At 43.0% G+C, this 20,421-nt stretch overlaps 4 protein-coding genes and 1 pseudogene across 4 annotated transcripts; 4 read left to right on the top strand and 1 right to left on the bottom strand.

Annotated features, from left to right (window-relative positions):
- The first annotated feature begins 1,898 nt into the window (after nucleotides 1–1,898).
- On the top strand, nucleotides 1,899–2,852 carry LOC118095703 (olfactory receptor 6E1-like). The gene has a single exon (XM_035136935.1). It carries the CDS (start codon nucleotides 1,899–1,901, stop codon nucleotides 2,850–2,852), a length of 954 nt encoding a protein of 317 aa, XP_034992826.1.
- A 1,379-nt stretch (nucleotides 2,853–4,231) lies between these two features.
- LOC118095704 (olfactory receptor 6E1-like) lies at nucleotides 4,232–6,002 on the bottom strand (annotated as a pseudogene).
- Nucleotides 6,003–10,296: 4,294 nt separating this feature from the next.
- LOC118095705 (olfactory receptor 6C1-like) lies at nucleotides 10,297–11,280 on the top strand. Its single transcript, XM_035136937.2, has one exon. It carries the CDS (start codon nucleotides 10,297–10,299, stop codon nucleotides 11,278–11,280), a length of 984 nt encoding a protein of 327 aa, XP_034992828.1.
- A 1,688-nt stretch (nucleotides 11,281–12,968) lies between these two features.
- On the top strand, nucleotides 12,969–14,225 carry LOC118095706 (olfactory receptor 6M1-like). The gene is made up of 2 exons (XM_060281349.1): nucleotides 12,969–12,979; nucleotides 13,496–14,225. The coding sequence occupies exons 1-2, from the start codon at nucleotides 12,969–12,971 to the stop codon at nucleotides 14,223–14,225; spliced, it is 741 nt and encodes a 246-aa protein (XP_060137332.1).
- Nucleotides 14,226–18,672: 4,447 nt separating this feature from the next.
- LOC118095707 (olfactory receptor 6C75-like) lies at nucleotides 18,673–19,620 on the top strand. The gene has a single exon (XM_035136938.1). It carries the CDS (start codon nucleotides 18,673–18,675, stop codon nucleotides 19,618–19,620), a length of 948 nt encoding a protein of 315 aa, XP_034992829.1.
- The last annotated feature ends 801 nt before the right edge of the window (nucleotides 19,621–20,421 follow it).

Raw genomic sequence — 20,421 nt, 5'->3', positions numbered from 1 at the left:
TGGAGTCGATGCTAAGAGCTGATTGGCGGTAGACCCGTGTCTACAAGATGACTGGATGCTGACTAACACAGACATGGCTCATCCGTTTGCGTTACCTTTTGAGGGTCTCAACAATCACAACTACTTGCTGTGGTCCCAGTGGATGCAAGCTATGTTACAGACAGACTCTCTCTGGGATATTGTGGCTAAACCTCCTTTGAAGCCTGATGCTGGGGATTCGGAGCAGGATCAGAGGGCAAGAGCTACTATTGTTTTGGCGCTGGATGATTTAGAGCTGTTTTGTCGCTGGATGATTTACAGGTTGAATCTAGTCTGTGTATACAGTAACTTGTACAAAGCTGTGCTTTACTCTGCTGTATATAATTGAAGCAAATACAAATCAAGTTACTGTTCAGCAAGTTCTGTTCCTGAGTCGTCGTCCTGGGCTACACCGACCTGGCAGTGGGTAGCAGAGAGTTTGGTTGAGATTCATCAACAATATGAACCTTGCCCTCCTGGGTTTAAGCTCACCCCACCCCACCCTAGATGCAACATGTCCTCTTCATTTCACTCCCCCATTTCAAGTACGGAGTCCGTAGAATCAAAACAAGAGAGGGTTAAATTAATCATCCGTTATCAGGACACATAGATCTTCTGGGAACCTATAATCTTCTGGGAACCTATAATGAGCGACAAATATGACAAAACCAGGTCTCTGTACGTCAATATTTCTATGCAGTTTTCAAATTAGAAAAAGAAAGGAGATATTAGGGGGCTAATCATTCACAAAAGTTGGTCCTTTACACTGCGGTTGGCACAGCCACAATATTGAAGGCACGAAATAATTAGCAAGGTAAGCTTAAAGGAAGGAGAGGTGGCTCAGATCCTCTGTCAGGAATGGGGAGCCTGTGGCTCTGCAGATACTTTTGAACTTCAACTCCCACACTCCTTGACCATTGGCCATGCTGGCTGGGGCTGGTGGGAGCTGGAGTCCAACAACCTCTGGAAGACCTTAGGTCCACCAGCCATCTTAATTTAAGATAGACCCCCTATCTTTCTACCCATTGTTATCTGGATATACAAAGTACATTGTAATGTTTCTGCAGTTTTCCATGATAGCAGGGATGCCATTTGGAACCTGGCAATCTGACTTCATAGTTCCTGCAAAGAGCTGGAAATGGTGTACATGGTTCTCTCGTTCCCAATCTTCATCAAAGTAAGCCTGAGAGGTAGATTAGGCCAAGGTTCATGACTGTGTCAGGATTTGAACTCAGGCTTCCCAGGCCCTAGTCCAACACACTAAACACAGCGCCATGCTGGTTCTTTTCCAAAGGTGACATTTAGAGTTACTGGAAGGGTACAGAGAAATGATTTTCCGTAGCTTAGAATTTTGTATCTATCCATCAGGATAAAAAGCACACACAGGCTTAGATTCTTCTCTTTCTCCTCTTCCACCCACCTCTGCCTTTCTTATGCTTTACTCTTCTAGCCCTATATGTGTGTGTCTGTCTCTCTGTCTGTCTGTCTGTCTGTCTAAATATAGTAAAGGTCAGCATCATTTTTCCGACTTTGTATGTTTTGCTCATATTTTGTAGGGGCCATAGCCCAGCAGTAAAGATAATGGTTATCTTGATTGAACTCAATCCTCAACATCAACACCATTAAGCAATTTAGATTGGCATATTTTAACTTGGGGGTTGCACATGTAATTGTCTACAGCTCTGTAGTTACATGATTATGAACATTTATTCATTTGAGTTTGCTTAGATTTATCACGTTTGTACACCGCCATTCATCCAAAGATCACAGGGTGGTTCAAACATTATTTGTTTGTTTGTTTGTTTGTTTGTTTGTTTTGATGTTATTTATTTCAGTCCATCACTTTCTTCTCCCACCCCATCTCTAGTTCTAAAGAAGGCATGAAGTATAACCAAACGACAGTCAGTGAGTTTATCCTTCTGGGCTTCACCGACATCCGGAAACTGCAGCTCCTGTTATTCACCACCCTTCTCTTTTCCTACCTTCTGTCAATCTTAGGCAATGCTGTGATTATCACTGTTGCTCAAATAGATCACCGGCTACACACTCCTATGTATTTCTTCCTCCAGAATTTCTCTGTCTTGGAAATTGGCTTCACCACGGCAATCATCCCCCAAACCTTGGTCCACCTTTCAACCGGCAATAAAAACATCACTTACATTGGTTGCCTGATACAGTCCTTCTTATATTTCCACCTGGGAACCACCGAGTTCTTCCTCTTAGCTGTCATGTCCTACGATCGATATGTAGCCATCAGCAATCCTTTGCGATATCCAGCTATTATGAACCATTACTTATGCATCACGCTGGTTGTGTTTTGTTGGGCTGGCAGGTTTCTGCTGATCATAGGTCCATCAGTGCTTTCCCTACAGTTCCCAATGTGCAAGTCCAACGTCCTTGACCACTTCTTCTGTGACAATACACCATTGATCAAACTCGTTTGTGGGGACACATCGCTTTTGGAATTCGTTGGGTTCATCACTGCTGTGCTGTCTGTGCTGGGAAGCTTGGTGATTACAGTAATGTCATACGTCAATATAATCCGAACCATCTTACATTTCCCCACTGCCACAGGGAGACAGAAGGCTTTTTCCACTTGTGCCTCTCACTTCATTGTGGTCTCCATCACCTACGGGAGCTGCATCTTCCTTTATATCAAACCGACACAGAGTAGCAAAGTGGAGTTTGGCAAAATGGTGGCCGTCCTCAATACTGTTGTGTCCCCTTTGCTCAACCCTTTCATCTACAGCTTGAGGAACAAACAGGTTCAGGAGGCCTTGAGAAATTTGTTTGGGCAACTCAAAACCATTGCTAAGGGACCAGGGACCACCTGAAGCCAGTGTGGTGGAGTGGGTAAGAGTGGTAGACTCGTAATCTGGGGAACCGGGTTCGCGTCTCTGCTCCTCCACATGCAGCTGCTGGGTGACCTTGGGCCAGTCACACTTCTTTGAAGTCTCTCAGCCCCACTCACCTCACAGAGTGTTTGTTGTGGGGGAGGAAGAGAAAGGAGAATTTTAGCGGGATATCAAATACAAACTCTCCTTCTTCTTCTTCTTCTTCTTCTTCTTCTTCTTCTTCTTCTTCTTCTTCTTCTTCTTCTTCTTCTTCTTCTTCTTCTTCTTCTTCTTCTGAAAAGGAGCTCTGAAAAGGGACCATCTGAAAAGGGACTGTGAAAGGAAATGGGCATTGTATTATTCTTCAGAAGTATCAATCTTTGCAGAAGCTCTGCCTAGAAAAATTAGTGTTACACTCCATCTTGAAACATCATCATTATTACCAGTGCTTTTTTTCTGGGGGACGCAGGGGTGCGCATACCCCTAAACATTTTTTTGAATCTTCATACTTTTGTCCTTTTACTGTATTTATTTTTCCCAATTTGAACTATAAAATGGTGATTTTCTTGAGTCAAAACGAGAGTACCCATAAACATTCTTTAATTCTGTTAAATAAATGTATTATTTCATTCCATTCCATTAAATAGACAAACATGTTTATATATTGCATAATGTTCTGGAAGATGTATTATATATTATCTTATATAGCACAAGTTCTACTTTGAATTAGGCTTTGCCAGCATCCTGTAGCTGAGATGGTTTTTCATGCAATGCCAGAATTGAGACTGAGGAAGGTAATATTTTCCACACCTTCCAAGGCCAAATGATGTGCATTGGACATTGTTTTGCACATAGGTATTCTCATTTGAAAATTCAGTAAGGAAGCAGGTCTTCTAAAATCCATACTTCATGAGTTGGTTCAGATGTTCTTGCTCCAGATCAGGCATTCCCAAATTTTGGCCCTCCAGATGTTTTGGACTACAATTCCCATCTTCCCTGGCCACTGGTCCTGTTAGCTAGGGATCATGGGAGTTGTAGACCAAAACATCTGGAGGGCCGCAGTTTGGGGATGCCTGCTCCAGATGTTCAGATGTTCTTGTTTGAAAATGATGTCAATAAAAGATTTGATTGATTGATTGATTGATTGATTAATGTTCTTGCTCCAGATTTCCTGAATTGAACAATGATATGGATTATATGGCGTAAAAGGTATAGAGAGAGTTTTTTAAAAAATAAAATAAAATAAAACTATTTGTTCCAGCTTTTGACATGCCACAAGATGTATTATGGGCCTATTTGAGATGGTTCACACTTATCCCTCCTCTCTTTCTTTTGAACTACACCAGTTTATTTGTCCTTTATTAAATAAATGTCTGCAGTCAAAAAGCACCTTTCAAAGCATCTTTAACTTGCCTGTTCCTCAAGCTGTACACAAAGGGGGTCATTAGAGGACAAACCACATTGTTAAGAATGGCCACAACCTTGTTAAAATTATACCCATCACCCTGATCTGGTATGATGTACATAGAGATGCAGCTTCCATAGGTGACAGTGCCAACGGTGATGTGGGCAGCGCAGATGCAGCAGTAGGGATGTGGAGAACAGTTGAGATTATATTCACACAGGACACAACAGTGATAGCTAATGTCCCCAGTAGTGTAAACACCAAAAGAATAAAGCTGGAGAGCTCCAGAAAATGTGTGTCACCACAGAGAAGATGGAGTAATGGTTTGCTGTCGCAGAAGAAATGGTCAACGATGTGTGAGCCACAAACAGGAAATTGAATGAACAGAACAGTTTGGGCCAAAATCACAGCAAGCAACCCAATCCATGAGAACAGCACCAAAAGTGTGCAGAGCGTCTCGTTCATGATGGTGGTATACCTTAGGGGGTTGCAGACGGCCACATATCGGTCAAAGGACATCACAGTCAGCAGGAAGAAATCTGTGGTCCCCGGGAAGAAATAGGGGGGGGGAATTCACTTATACATCCAGCATACGAGATTGTTTTGGGCGGTCAGGCGGAGTCCCCCAAAACCCCAGGCAACCCCCAAGCAGAATAATGACACCAGACAATGTTCTATGGGATTAAAATTGGCCACAACTTTATTAAGATTCAGGTGTAGGGAGACCTTGGCTCAGGCACTGGGTGTTTATCCTTCCCAGCCCCCAGCCGGGGATCTGGGTAATTTCAGGGTTATCCAGCATATGTGGGGGTTGGGCTAGCTCTGGAGAACATATGTTCAAGCAGATAGCCCGCCCCCCTTTTCGCCGCCACTGGAGGGGGAGGGCAATGATGACCTCTGGGCATATGGTCAATGCCTCCCCCCCAGACCCCGTTTATGGGAACCATGGTATCGCTGCCGCAATGGGGGCGGGGGGTCACCTCCCTCATGTCCCCCCTTTCTGGTAAATGACTAAAGGATTCCGCCCAAGGCCTGCACCTGCCACCCAAGACTGCAAATCAAGGTCTCGCCACCAAGACTACCTACACCTGAAAAGACGCTTCGCAAACGGCCAACCATTGCAAGAGGCCATGCCCATTGGCTCGCTCAGCCAATAATCGTTACCAGTGGCTGTGAGGTGTACACTATCGGGCTGTAACAGTTCCTTCCTGTATATTTTGATGACAGGATCCTTCACAACATGACCCCCAATGCATGTGATGTCCCCAGGAAGAAATAGGGAAACAATTGACTTATACATCCAGCATACGAGATTGTTTTCCTGCCAGATGCAAGGTTGAACAACACTTTTGGGATGGCAGCAATGGTGTATCCAATTTCCAAGATGGCACAGTTCTGAAGCCATTGGCAGAATACCTGTGAATATCATTTGGTTTATTTTATTTTTACTTTAATGGATGAGGTAGGTAAAGCTGATACACTTTGAATGGCTCCATTTCAGTCTTTCTGACCCTCATGCATTGGATAATATATTCTGTGTCCTTTGCCTCATATGTATTTGCCTGTATGCAGATCATGGATTACCAAGAAGATGCCCCCCAGAAGTTGTTGGACTACAAAGCCCATCAGCCTCAGCCTGTATAGCTTTGGTCAGGGACAGCAGGGTCCAACTTCATGTGGAGGGCACCATTTTGGCTATCACTGATGTATATAGTCCACACCTGCCTACTTTTGTGGACTCTCATCTTGGGGATGGGGCTGTCCTGATAGGTTCCTGCACTTTAGAATTGACCACTTTACCACTGTCTACATGCTGGTCTATGAGAAGGAGATCTGGTATTCATTCAGTTGTTTTCTGATTTCCTGGTATCAACCAAGGTTACCAGAGGTCATCATCATCATCATCATTATTATTTTTAAAAGTTTAAGAAGTTTGTTCCTAGCAATCATTCCCTAGAGAATTAATTACCCTAAAGTGAGAGGCAAGTTTTGATCCTTGGAGGCATCTCAACTTAGATGGTTTAATTTTTAAAGAAGTTAATAAGTAGACTTGGGAACTAATCATTTGTTTAAGGATTGAAGTTAATTATCTAGCAAAGTTTCTAGCAATGCTCTATGAAAACGCATATGAAAACTGGATTTTTAAAAGTCCCATGTAAAGGTTTTTAACTTTTAACATCAGTTTAAAAAGACATGCTGTATATTTGAAATCAACATGCATTTGAAAAAAGTCATCCTTTCTGATATGTAGAATGCTGTCTTTAGAGATGAGGTGAAACTACTCACGGCATTTCACAAACACTTTCAACTCTGTCAAAATCACTCTTATGGCAACTTTTTCTGTGCACCAAAAAAAAAAAAAAGAGTTTAAATTCCCATCACTTGCCCACACTCTCAGTTCCTCATAATTGCCCCCCGTTATGCCAACCTGTCAAATCTGGGTGGCTGTAAGGGTCTCTGATCTGCTAGAATCTAGTAAGGTTATTGGAGGTCAAAATTATTCTGTCACAGTTTAATAAATTTGTTCCTTGAATTCATTCCCTAGAGAATTAATTACCACCCGGAAAATGAATAAGAAGCGCAACTTGATTCATAGAGGTATTTCAGCATAGATATTATCATTGTTCTTGTTATTGTTAAGAAGATAATGAGTAGACTTGGAGCTTAGGAAAATATATAATAAAGTTTAAAGTTTATTATATAGCAAAGTTTCCTGCAGTACCTTTAGATAGTCTATAAAAACTGGGATTGTTGTGTGTGTTTTTTAACAAACTAAGTCCCCTAACTTAAACATCAATGTAAAACAAATATACCTTTTAAATTAACCCATTTGCAAAACTGTTGTCATTTGTATTCATTTCTGAAAAAAAGCAGCTCTCTTTAGAATCATAGACTCATAGACTCATAGAATTGGAAGAGACAACAAGGGCCATCCAGTCCGAAACCCCGCAGGAAACACCATCAAAGCATTCCTGACAGATGGCCGTCAAGCCTCTGTCTCCACCACTCCACCACATTCCTTGGTAGCAAATTCCACTGCCGAACAGCTCTTACTGTCAGGAAGTTCTTCCTAATGTTTAGGTGGAATCTTCTTTCTTGTAGTTTGAATCCATTGCTCCGTGTCCGCTTCTCTGGAGCAGCAGAAAACAACCTTTATCCCTCCTCTATATGACATCCTTTTATATATTTGAACATGGCTATCATATCACCCCTTAACCTTCTCTTCTCCAGGCTAAACATACCCAGCTCCCTAAGCCGTTCCTCATAAGGCATCGTTTCCAGGCCTTTGACCATTTTGGTTGCCCTCCTCTGGACACTCAAATGAACAGAACACAGAACACAGAAATGAACAAACACTTTCCACTTTGACAAAATCACTTTTATGACAACCTTTTCAGTATTCTGGGAAAAAGGAAAACCACTTGTCAGCACCCTCAGTTCCCTACTATTGTTCTCAGTGATACCAGCTAGTCAAATTTGGGTGAGTGCACGTTTTGATACTTATAAAGTACTTTTGGAAAGCATTCAAGGAATGGGAGGAGAGGAGAGATGAGCTACAAGGAATAGTTAGCATCCATTGATGGAGGTCAGGCCACAGCAAGCATGAAGAACTGGCAAGCAGCTATTTCAGGAGACTGAAACACTCACCATGAAACTGGAATCTCCACTGTAAGGGGGTGTACAGCTCATTTAAATTAATTAAATGTCTGCTAAGCATTTCTTGGGGGGATGGAGAGCGGAAAATGGACCCATTTCTAATCACTGCTGACCGTGACTTAAACAGGCAAAGGAGAGGGGTGATGTCTATAGACAGAGGAAGGGTAGCTAACCTGTGGTCCTATCCAAGTTAACCACCACTGATGATCCAAAGATACCGGTACATTTTTGCCATCTTCTTAAAGGGTCCTTAAGGGGGTGATATATATAACCACTCTTTCTATTTGTTTTTCTGCTTTGCTCAACATGCTAGCAGGTACAGTATGTATGTTATATATATATATATATATATATATATATATATATATATATATATATATATATATATATATATAAAACAATTGGGGACTTCCAGCACTTGGCCAGGTGCCTCCTGTCCTCTGTTATGGGTGCAACACATTCCATTGTGGGGGATGGGGAGGGCTGAGTGGTAGAGTGTCTGATTTGCACGCAGAAAGTCCTGGGTTCAATTGCTACCAACTTCAGATAGACCTGGGAAAGAGCGGAATAATCATCAGCTCCTAACCTGGAGATTGAATTTGGGACCCTTTGGATCTGGCAGTGGCTGCTGGGAGCTGTAGTCCAAACATGTGGGGAGCAAGGGTTGGAGAAGGCTAATCTATGCAATTTAAAGCAGCTTTGTTCCACTTAACAGTGAACATCCTCCTCCCAAGGTACCTTTAAATAAAGCTTCCCTCACTAGTATTCTATAGAGAGTATGATTAAAGACACCCAGCCATGATAAGATTTAAGTGACACAGGAAATCTATATTATAGATCTGGTGCTGAAAGCTGCATCTTACCTAGGTGAGACATATTATAGCATATTATACTGCTTTGCTTTATAAAGGTGAGTTTTCTTATTTTTATAATGAGGCAAATATGTCATTTTTTTTCCTTTTTTTGAGATATATCTAGGGTTGAATCAGTGCCGTGCTATATGATTAAATAGTTAACTAATACAAAATTTAGGTAAATCACATTGTTTTTACTTATGTTTATTTATTTATTTAAGTCTTCGTGAAAAAAAGTTCTCCTAAAATGCACATTTTGGTAGGCATTTTTTCCTAATCTACACGTTTTTTCAAAGCCATTTTTCGTAATATAATGAACTTTGACGTCTTATTGTCACCAATGTGTGCATTCTTACAAATATTATAGGAGAATTTGACCACTTTTGCTATTATATTCGTAGTATTCCCTCCCTTCCACCTGTGGTCCTTCAGGCACCGTGGCTCAACTCCAATTACACACTTTTTGAAATCTTAGAACTCTCTCACAATCATTTTGGGCATAAAGGCTTTTATGTACTCTGACTTCAAGCCACATATGCCGAACATGGTAATTTTCTGGCCTGAGCTCCATGATGGTTAGCAAAGCTGTTGTGCCTATTTTCTGCCACAATCCCATTGGCTCAGCTTCTGATTTTGGTAATACAACCATTGTCACAGTGAAGTCAGACTCTCTTTCAGGGCAGAGGCAGTCACAGTACAATGGACATGGTGAGATGAGGTATTACGGAGCCTGAGGCAAAGGGCAGCTGACTCTTACATCAACACTGGTGACACAGTGAAGTCGTCTACCATGCTTTAGCTGAAGGAATATATGGCAGGGGATGTGGTACCCACAACTCTGTCCTCCAACATTGCACTGAACCGTTCACCTTCTGTTCCATAAGGTAACTGCCTCACTCAACCTAAGTTAAGACCTGCCCTGGTGATGTGCAAATTCAGTAGCTGCCTTCCTCACACACTATCTCACAAACATTGTTATTAGTTCTTCATTACGTGGAAGTACTAACCAATAGTGTGAACGCCAAATTACCAATAGTTATTGGCAGTCTCAATTAATTTCTTTGCAGATATGTTGCCAGAGAAGGGCTTTGCAACTGATCAGCTGATTGTTCAATGTTTGCAAAGCCTTTACTCTTTGCATGTGTGCTTTGGATAAAAATGGCACTTGTAAATGGACATTTACCGCTCTCTTTGCAGGTATGGTCAATTGAATCCAGTTGTGTGAATTTCCACTGACTGGATAGCTCAGTTGGAAGAGAATGAGACTCTTAATCTTAGGGTCTTGGGTTCAACCCCACAATGGGCAAAAGGATTCTTGCATTGCAGGTGTTTTGACTAGATGACCTTTGTGGTCCCTTTCAACTCTATGATTCTATGACTCCGATTCTGGGTAAATGTATGAAACAGGAGGCTTCCCTGGTCTGATCCAGGCAGGCTTGGCTTAACTTCATAATAATGATGATGATAATGATGCTACTTATCTATACTCATCTTTTCCCAGCAAATAACTTGTGAACATCAAGACCTTATGGAGAACCAAACAAAGATCAATGAGTTTTTACTGCTGGGATTCACTGAGAATGGCAAACTAGAGATATTTTTCTTTGTCCTTTTCTTAATCATGTACCTGATGGCTGTAATGGGAAACATGATCATTATTACCATCACTCTCATGGATTCCCACCTCAGGACACCCATGTATTTCTTCCTCCGGAATTACGCCGTCTTGGAAATTGGATACACCACTGCTGCCGTCCCAAAGGCGTTGTTCAACCTTGCATCTGGCAGGAAAACAATCTCGTATGCTGGATGTTTAAGCCAATTGTTTTTCTATTTCTTTCTGGGCACCACAGATTTCTTCCTGCTGACTGTGATGTCCTTTGACCGATATGTGGCCATCTGCAACCCCCTAAGGTACACCACCATCATGAACGAGACGCTCTGCACACTTTTGGTGCTGTTCTCTTGGATTGGGTCGTTTGCTGTGATTTTGGCCCAAACTGTTCTGTTCATTCAATTTCCTGTTTGTGGCTCAAACATCATTGACCATTTCTTCTGCGACAGCAAACCATTACTCCGTCTTCTCTGTGGTGACACACATTTCCTAGAGCTCTCCGGCTTTATTCTTTCGGTGTTTACGCTACTGGGGACTTTAGCTATCACTGTTGTGTCCTATGTGAATATAATCTCAACTGTTCTCCACATCCCAACTGCTGCAGGGAGGCAGAAGGCCTTTTCCACCTGTGCTGCCCACATCACCGTTGTCACTGTCACCTATGGAAGCTGCATCTCTATGTACATCATACCTGAGCGGGATGGTGGGCAAAACTTCAACAAGGTTGTGGCCGTTCTTAACAATGTGGTTTGTCCTCTTATGACCCCCTTTGTGTACAGCCTGAGGAACAGGCAGGTCCAAGATGCCTTGAAAAATGTTTTTGCCTGCAAGCATGTATTTAATAAAATGCAGAGAAACTCATGCAGTTTGAAACGATGGAAGGAAGGGGAGTTATGAACTGATCAAAATAGATCTATGATACTTCTTATGGAGTTTCAGAAGCCCAAATAAATAGATTCCTCCTTTTTAAAAAAAACCTTCATTGGTTTGGAAAACCTCTGAATTATTACCAGATCTTTATTTCATAGTCCGAAGATCATAGAATCATAAAGGTATCTAGTCATCAGCCAGCCATCTCATTTGTATAGCTCTACCTATGCACTTTTGTCAGCACAACAACCCTCTGAGGCAGGAAGCCTTTGCCCCAGTTTATACATCCTAGAAGGGTGGTTACAAAGTCCCTGGTCACACCTATACCATACATTTAATGCACTCTTATACCACTTTAAAAGTATTGGCTTTCCTGAAATATTTCTGGGAACTGTAGTTTACTAAGGGTGCTGGGAATTGTAGCTCTGCAAAGGTTTGACTAGCAACCTTCATGCGACCTCTGTTCATGTGAAAACTGGGCCTTCTGGCTGGAATACACTATTGCGAAAAGTCCAATCTGTGAGAGAAACAAATCACATAAAAACAGGCTGCTGTGTGCTTCTAATGCATACACATTTTTTGCCAGCATCTTCACAACATTGTTGGCATCAGAATCCCCCCACCCCCATTTAATCTAGATTTACCCTTTCAGGGGGAATTCAAATAAACTACACACACACTTGCAATACCTGAACAACTCCTTTTGCAATACTAAGAGCTGTCTTCAAAGTTAGTCCTACTCAAAGTAGACCCATTGAAATTAATATAGCTGCCGATTGAGGCCAATTAATTTCAGTGGTTAGAACTTAGTTGGCTACAGCCCTAAATTCACATCCAGAAGTTCCCATAGGAGGCTCCTATCAGGTATCCCAGTGAAAGAATAGTAAAAATGACTGATGTGTTGCTAGATATGGTGGCTTGTTGCAATCTGCTTCATTGGGTCAATGGTAAACAAACTTGATGAGCCTTTCCTCCTCTAACAGTTTTCTCATGAAATCTGCCAGTGATAGCTACTGTGTGAAAAATCAGCTTTGGACGGGGAAAAGGCACTGGGAGGAAGTAAGATAACCACTCTGGTGTCATACCCTCCAAATTTTGGAGATCTAATACCAGCATGTGTGTCTTCTGGGATGCACTCCAAGGTGAGTCATGTGACCCACACATCACTCTACCTTGAGAAAAGTGCTTTTTCTGGGCAAGATGTCGAGTGTTCACAGCACGCAAAATGGGTGTTGTGATATCACACAGAGAAAAAAAGGGATGCCCCATTTTTTCCTGGGACACACAACAAGTATGTCATGTTTTGAAGGCAAATCTTAATGTGGAAAACCAGCTCCACAACCAAAATCTGTTGAGGCTGAATTCAACCTGAACCTTCTGCTAGAAAAAAATTTTTAGAGCAGCTAGCCCAGGGGGCAGCAAACTTTTTCAGCAGGGGGCCGGTCCACTGTCCCTCAGACCTTGTGGGGGGGGGGGGCGGACTATATTTTTGGGGAAAAAAATATGAATGAATTCCTATGCCCCACAAATAACCCAGAGATGCATTTTAAATAAAAGTACACATTCTACTCATGTAAAAACATGCTGATTCCCAGACTGTCCGTGGGCCGGATTTAGAAGGTGATTGGGCCGCATCCGGCCCCCGGGCCTTAGTTTACGACCCTGAGCTAGTCTGTATTGAGTGCCTCAGCTTGTGCAGTCCTAACTTTGGACATATGACGGAGCTGTACCAGTTCAGAATTACTCCTTCTTTTATGTTGTCCCCTTTCCCAACTTGAAGTGTGTGTGTGTGTACCAGGTTTTTGGCACTGTACCAGATTGCTTTAAAATGGCCTAGGGTCGGATAACTCCATACCCTCCAACATTTCTTCAATGAAAATAGGGACATCCTAAGGAAAAGTGGAACATTCTGTGATCAAATCAGAAACCAGGATGGCTTCTCCAAATCAGGGATGTCCCTGGAAAATAGGGTCACTTGGAGGGTCTGTGATGGTTGATGTTTGGATGGTTTGAACTGGGCAGGACCTACTGGGAATTGTAATCCAAACATAAAAAGAGCACAGATTGTAGAAGGCTGATTCAAGCATTGTGACCATTCTCCCAAGGCACCTTTTAATAAAGCTTGCTTAACTGATATTATGCCAACAGAATGAAGGCAAGACAACCAGCTGTGGTAAGATTATAGGATTTAGAACTCTACATGAAAGATAACTGCACCATGGCTATGCCGGGAATATTACAGAATATTCTTCTTTGTCACGTCTATTATCCCCAAGATGCTGGTGGACATGGTTTCTCTGAACAAAGCCATCTCTTTCTTGGCCTGTGTGGCCCAATGCTATTTCTACTTCTCCTTTGGCGCCAGTGAAACCATCCTTGTTGTGATGGCCTTTGATCGATATGTCACCATCTGCAAGCCACTGCGCTATGCCACCATCATGAATGGATGGGTCTGCATTGATTTGGTCCTGGGGTGCTGGATCGGTGGCTTCCTTGCTCCTGTTGTCCCAATCATTTTACTCTGCCGCCTATCCTACTGTGACTCTAATATTATAGACCATTTCTTCTGTGACTATTCCCCAGTTGTAAAGCTTTCTTGTAGTGATGTGCAGCCCCTCCTGGCTATAGAGAATGTATTGTGCTCAGTTATGCTCCTCAGTTCTTTGTTTGCCACTCTTCTCTCTTACATCTACATCATCGCCACCATCTTCCGCATGCACTCCACCAAAGGTCGACTAAAGACATTTTCCACCTGTGCATCTCACATCTCTGTTGCCTCCATCTATTATCTCAGTTCAATCTTCATGTATTCTTTACCCAGCCAGGGATACTCCCAAGATGTCCAGATGGGCCTTGCTGTCCTTACTGGTGTTGTTACTCCTTTACTGAACTCTTTTATTTATAGTCTAAGGAATGAGAAGGTCAAGGAGGCCTTCCAAGACTGTCTGAAGAAGAGACAAATCATGCCCTGAGAATGAAGCAACTTGTTGATCCATCCTGCTCTTCCTTTGTTGAACCGTAATTGGTTTGATTTATTCTTCCACAAATTGCCTGGGGAATGAGGGAAGCTTGTAGGGTGATGTTGTCAGTACTTTTTTAAAAAATAATTAAAAAAATGTTTAGGGGTACTCTCATTTTCCTACTCATATTGAAATAATGCTCCTCAACGAGGCCAAACGTAGATTCACAAAATGTATAGGGATATGCGTAACCCCAGGGAAAAAAGCACTGGATGGGTTAAATCCCACCTTACCTCCAAGGAGCACAAGGTTCTTTGCATGGTTCTCGCCACTACCCATTCCACCCTCACAACAACTCTGTGAGGTAGGTTAAAGGAACAGAAATACAAAAGTGGGTCACATGACCAGAAGATTGCGTGCGGAGGTCCCCAAAACCACCCCTCAAAAGAATTCACACCACAGACAGAATTTTTGTTCTGGGTTTTTGGCATGAATTTGGCCAGAACTTTATTAAAATACAAAATATGTGAGTGGTTGCGTAGGAATTGGTTCTCCAACTGTCCCCTAAGGACAGAACTAAACTACCGGTAGCCTTGTCAACAAGGGGAAACCCTACAGGGAGAGACAGGGAGCCGGCTGCGTTGGCCCTCCCCTCAGGCTCCCAGGGGCTCTCACGCGGCCCTGGCCCCCAACCGGGGGTTACGGACACTGCATCGAGCCCCTGTATTCCTGACCGGAATTTCCCCAACACACAGGCATTAAATTGAGGGGCCAACACAGTCAACAAGACCCCTCATACAACCAAAATAACCAATGCCTAACTGCCAACCTTACAAGTTGTGACAATTTGCTATGCAATAGGCAAAACCAGATGGCACCAGCCAATCAGCCAAATGGCAAAATTCCTACCAGGCCCCTGCCAAGCAGACAACCCCATGATAGGCACAGCAAGGTCAACACAAAGGCCTAAACATAGGGAAGGAGGGCGGGTGATCCGAAGAACGCAGCCAAGAGGAGGAACAAATCACATGCTTGCCTTTTATACCCCTGGCTGTCCCACAGAAATTGAAACATGCTTTTCTCCCCAACAACAGCCTGGGTCCCATCAGAACGGTGGCCAACTCATAGCCCCCAACCCAGCAACTCAGGGGTAGTTTGTTAGGCCCCCACCTCAACACGTGCTCTCCATGAAGGAGAACCCACATTATAAACAAAAACAAAAACAATGCACCTTTTCTCTCTCACACATGCCCAGAAAAAGGAGAGCACTGAGGAAACTTTTTCTCCAGGTATTTTCCATACTGTTAGGGTGCGTGTAGGGGAATAGTAACCTTTCTCATTTAGAACATGGATGGGGAATCTCTGGCATATGGCCAAATGTGGTGTTCCAGGCACCTCCATTGGGATCTTCAAACCATTTTGGGGTAAACTGCACCCATCCACCATACACATGATGTGATATTTGCATCAGTTATGGGGCAGACAAGGGTGCAGTTTCAAAGGAACTATTATGAGATTAAAGCAGGCTCCTGATTATTCCTTTGCTGAAGGAAGGTTTCCTTCCCAGTGCCCAGCAGCTGATCACCTGTAGGCACACAAATGCTCAAGGAAGATGAGGTAGTCCCCATTCAGTGAAACCACTTCTTCCTCCCCATGATGTTCCTTGAAGTTGTCCCATGCTGGGGACTTCGGCAGGTTGGCAGAACTACCAATCCTGCGACTTCATAATGATGCCACGTGATTGCCAAGTGAGCTGTCCCACCCAACAGCCAATTGTTGTCCCACAGGGTGGAGCTGGAATGTTCCCCCGCCTTCCCTCTAATGTCACTAAGTTTGGGGTCCTGGGAAGGATGAAAACTCCTGGCCAGAATTCCAATACACTTCCTGCTGCTGTGCCCAACCCCACTTGCAACCTTGGGGTGGAGGAGAGAAAGAAGAAGATACGCTAATGTATTGTCATCATTATTATTTATTTATTATTTATTTATTATAACGCCCTTCCTCTGAAGATCACAGGGCAGTTTGCAGTACAGGCATCCCCTCCAGATACACATGATCAATTAATAATCAACTGCGTATACACACAGTGCTGGGAAATAATCAAATAATTCAATTCAAACCTGGAAAAGGTGGGAGAGAGCTGGAGAGTCCTCGTGGCTCATGGGGAGACCCTCCCCGGAGCCCAAAGAGGAAGCCCCATAGAGACCAGAAGTGCAGTGGGGCTTTGTTTAGGCTGCTCAGCCTCCCTGCCTAACAGATGATGTGTGGGGCAGTGCAGCAGCAGCAGCAGCCATTTTCCCACACGTCCTCCAGCCTCCTGCCAACCCCAGAGCTTCAATTGTAGTTGTGGATATTTTTGGACACAGTATTTTTGGTATGGATTGAAGAGAGAGTGGCAGAGAGGGAGTTTAAAGGGTGTTTAAAGGGCGCTCCCCACTTTATGTGATTTCACTTAAGCGTGGGGGCCCCTGGAACGTAACCCCAAGATAAGTGGGGAGTCACCTGTATAAAAACACAACAATGCATAACATAATTACAAATGAAACCCGTCCCCAAACCACATGTTGTTGTTTAGTCGTTTAGTCGTGTCCGACTCTTCGTGACCCCATGGACCATAGCACGCCAGGCACTCCTGTCTTCCACTGCCTCCCGCAGTTTGGTCAAACTCATGTTCGTAGCTTCGAGAACACTGTCCAACCATCTCATCCTCTGTCGTCCCCTTCTCCTAGTGCCCTCCATCTTTCCCAACATCAAGGTCTTTTCCAAGGATTCTTCTCTTCTCATGAGGTGGCCAAAGTATTGGAGCCTCAGCTTCACGATCTGTCCTTCCAGTGAGCACTCAGGGCTGATTTCCTTAAGAATGGATAGGTTTGATCTTCTTGCAGTCCATGGGACTCTCAAGAGTCTCCTCCAGCACCATAATTCAAAAGCATCAATTCTTCGGCGATCAGCATTCTTTATGGTCCAGCTCTCACTTCCATACATCACTACTGGGAAAACCAAACCACATACCACTTACACAGTTTCAAAGGCCATAGATTATTTAATTAGCCAAAGGTACAGAGAGGATGAATGTTGTTTTTTTCCTGGCACCTAAATATATAAAAGGAAGGCACCAGGCGAGCCTCTCTGGGGAGAGCATTCCACAAACAGTAAGAAGAGAAGCGCTTACTGTTGCTAAAGGTGCGCCCCGCTCTAATTGAACTGTTGGAAAATAACTCCTCCCTCTGGAAAATAATTGATGAAATAGTACGTATTATAAGATGTTTCTCCTTTTGAATGCAACCTGCCAATATCATGCCAGCACACATGTTTCAGAGTAGGAGAATATAGTAGCTGAATTATAGATCGTCTGCTTTGCCCAAATAAGGTCCCAGGTTCAACCTCCACCATCTCCAGCCAGAGAAATTGCTGGAGAAATTGCCAACTCAACCCGGATATAGGATTGAACATGGGACTGTTTGAATCTGGCAGTGGCTGCTGGGAATTGTAATCCAAAGAACATTGATAGCACAAGGTTGGAGAAGACTGATTCATGCAGCAGAAATCTGGTCTGTTCCACCTCAGTATAATTGCCATCTTCCCAAGGTGCCTTTATAAATAAAGTGTGCCTTGCTGGTATTGTATAGAGGATTATGAAAGGCAACCAGCCATGGTAAGATTAATGGACTTGCTAAATTTACATCATTGGTCTTTGAGACTTTCAGCTGATAACTGCACCATACTTAGGCAACACTCTACAAATTTACTCTACACACAAACACTTATCTCTTATTTAACTTATGGATCAACATGGGTAACTTTGATTTTTGTGTAATGTTTACTTTTCTCTTTGTTTTCTTTTTTGTTGTTGTTGGTTTTAATGTCTCTGTTCTTTTGTTTATATATTGTAAGTCACTTGGAATTACTTTAGTAAAACAGTGACCAGTAAATTTAATGAAGCAAATAACAGGCACACTATTATCGATGCTATACAACACATTCCAATCATTACATAGCAAAAAGTTAGCATTTTAATTGTTTTAGTGCTTGATCTGAAAATGCATATGAGGTTCTCCTCTCCAGGGAGTGATTTAATGGGCAAATTTTTGATGTCTAGGAGCCAATAAAACTGTTTAGAGGATTTAATACAACCAAGCAGTACATAAACGTTGCAAAATTAGTTGTGCTTTTTAAAAAGTACAGTAAGAAGTGAGTCGCACAGGGTTCAATGGAAATTTGAACACTAATAATGTATGAGAAAATTTTCATATATATATTTTATTATTATTCCTTAGGAAGATTGGGGTGCCCTGGTTTTATGTGTAAGCCTTTTTGCAACTGTAACGGAGGGGGATCCTGTTAGTGCCCAGATTACTGGAAGAGATGAAAAACAGCTTTCCTTAAATCATACAAACCCTAAAGTGTATATGTGTGTGTTTCACCTGCTTGATCATCATCCCACGATTCCACTTTGGTCATGGGAATGAGGAATCACAGCAGCATGGAACAGGTGACCGAGTTCATCTTAATTGGCTTCCAACTTCCTAGGCAATGGGAGCTGTTCCTTTTTGTGGTGCTGCTTCTTGTTTTCCTGTTAACGGTAGCCGGCAATATCACCATCATCACACTGGTATGCTTGGACAAGCGCCTCCAAACCCCCATGTACTTTTTCCTCTGCAACCTCTCACTCATTGAGGTCTTTTTCGTCACATCTATCATCCCCAAGATGCTGGTGAACATGGTTTCTCTGAACAAAGCCATCTCTTACTCAGGCTGTGTGGCCCAATGCTATTTCTACTTTTCCTTTGGTGGCAGTGAAGCCATCCTTATTGCCGTGATGGCCTTTGATCGCTATGTCGCCATCTGCAAACCTCTTCGCTATTCCATAATCATGAATGGATGGCTCTGCACTGATCTGGTCTTGGGCTGCTGGGTTTGTGGTTCCGTCTCTACACTTGTCCCCATCATCCTGCTTTTGGACCTATCCTTCTGTGGCTCTAACACCATTGACCATTTCTTCTGTGACTATGCCCCAATGATAAAGCTTTCCTGTAATGATGTACATTTCAACCTGGCTCTGGAGAATATTGTGTCCTCAGTGGTGCTCCTGGGCTCTTTGTTTGCCACGCTTCTCTCTTATGTCTACATCATTGCCACCATCTTGCGCATGCATTCCACCACAAGTCGACTAAAAACATTTTCTACCTGTGCATCTCACATCACTGTTGCTTCCATCTTTTATCTCTGTTCAATCTTCATGTACTCTTTACCCAGCCATGGATACTCCCGGGATGTCCAGATGGGCATTGCTGTCCTTACAGCAGCGGTCACGCCTTTACTGAACCCTTTTATCTATACACTAAGGAATGAGAAGGTCAAGGAGGTATTCAAAGACTTTCTGAAGAAGAGGAAATTCACACTGTGAGAATGAAGCAACTCTTTGATTCATCCCACTTTGTCGTCATTGCATCCTTCTGATTCAGTTTGTACTGGTTGATTGGAATGCGAACAACGGTGTTGGACTGCTGGTTGTGTTGCTTCTTCTGCACTGATGTAGTTCAATAGGAAGAAGCAACCCCTTCTTTCAACTTCAATGAAGGTAATTAAAGAATGTTTGAAGTGCAATTCAGTCACCACGTGTAAAATGAGGGTAGATAGAAAACTGGGTAACTGGGGTTTGACCCTCACTCTGTGTGTTCCAGTCTATGTTTTCTGGCAGTTAGAGCTGCTGGAATAAAAGGTGAAAGGTAGGATTAAATATCCTGTAGATCCCTTGCTAGTCATCTTGGGGATGCAATCTCAAATTTAATTTCCCCCCTCCTCATGAATAAGTCCCAATCCAGGGAAAGTATATATTGGCACTGCTACTGACATCTTCATGAGTTTTCCCACTGCCTGAAACTACTTCTGTAGAAACTGAGCTCCATCTGATACAGGCAGACAACTGGCATAACTGTGTGTGATTGTTATCTGCATGACTTTGGAGTTTAAATTGTTGATTTTTAGTCATTAAGTCGTGTCCGACTCTTCGTGACCCCATGGACCATAGCAGGCCAGGGACTCCTGTCTTCCACTGCCTCCCTCCAACCATCTCATCCTCTGTCGTCCCCTTCTCCTAGTGCCCTCAATCTTTCCCAACATCAGGGTATTTTCCAGGGAGTCTTCTCTTCTCATGAGGTGGCCAAAGTATTGGAGCCTCAGCTTCAGGATCTGTCCTTCCAGTGAG

The sequence above is a fragment of the Zootoca vivipara genome, chromosome 13 (genome assembly GCF_963506605.1).
Source record: "Zootoca vivipara chromosome 13, rZooViv1.1, whole genome shotgun sequence".
NCBI classification, from domain to species: domain Eukaryota; kingdom Metazoa; phylum Chordata; class Lepidosauria; order Squamata; family Lacertidae; genus Zootoca; species Zootoca vivipara.
Note: the sequence above shows the minus strand (reverse complement) of the source record. Positions and strands in the feature narration are given on the sequence as shown.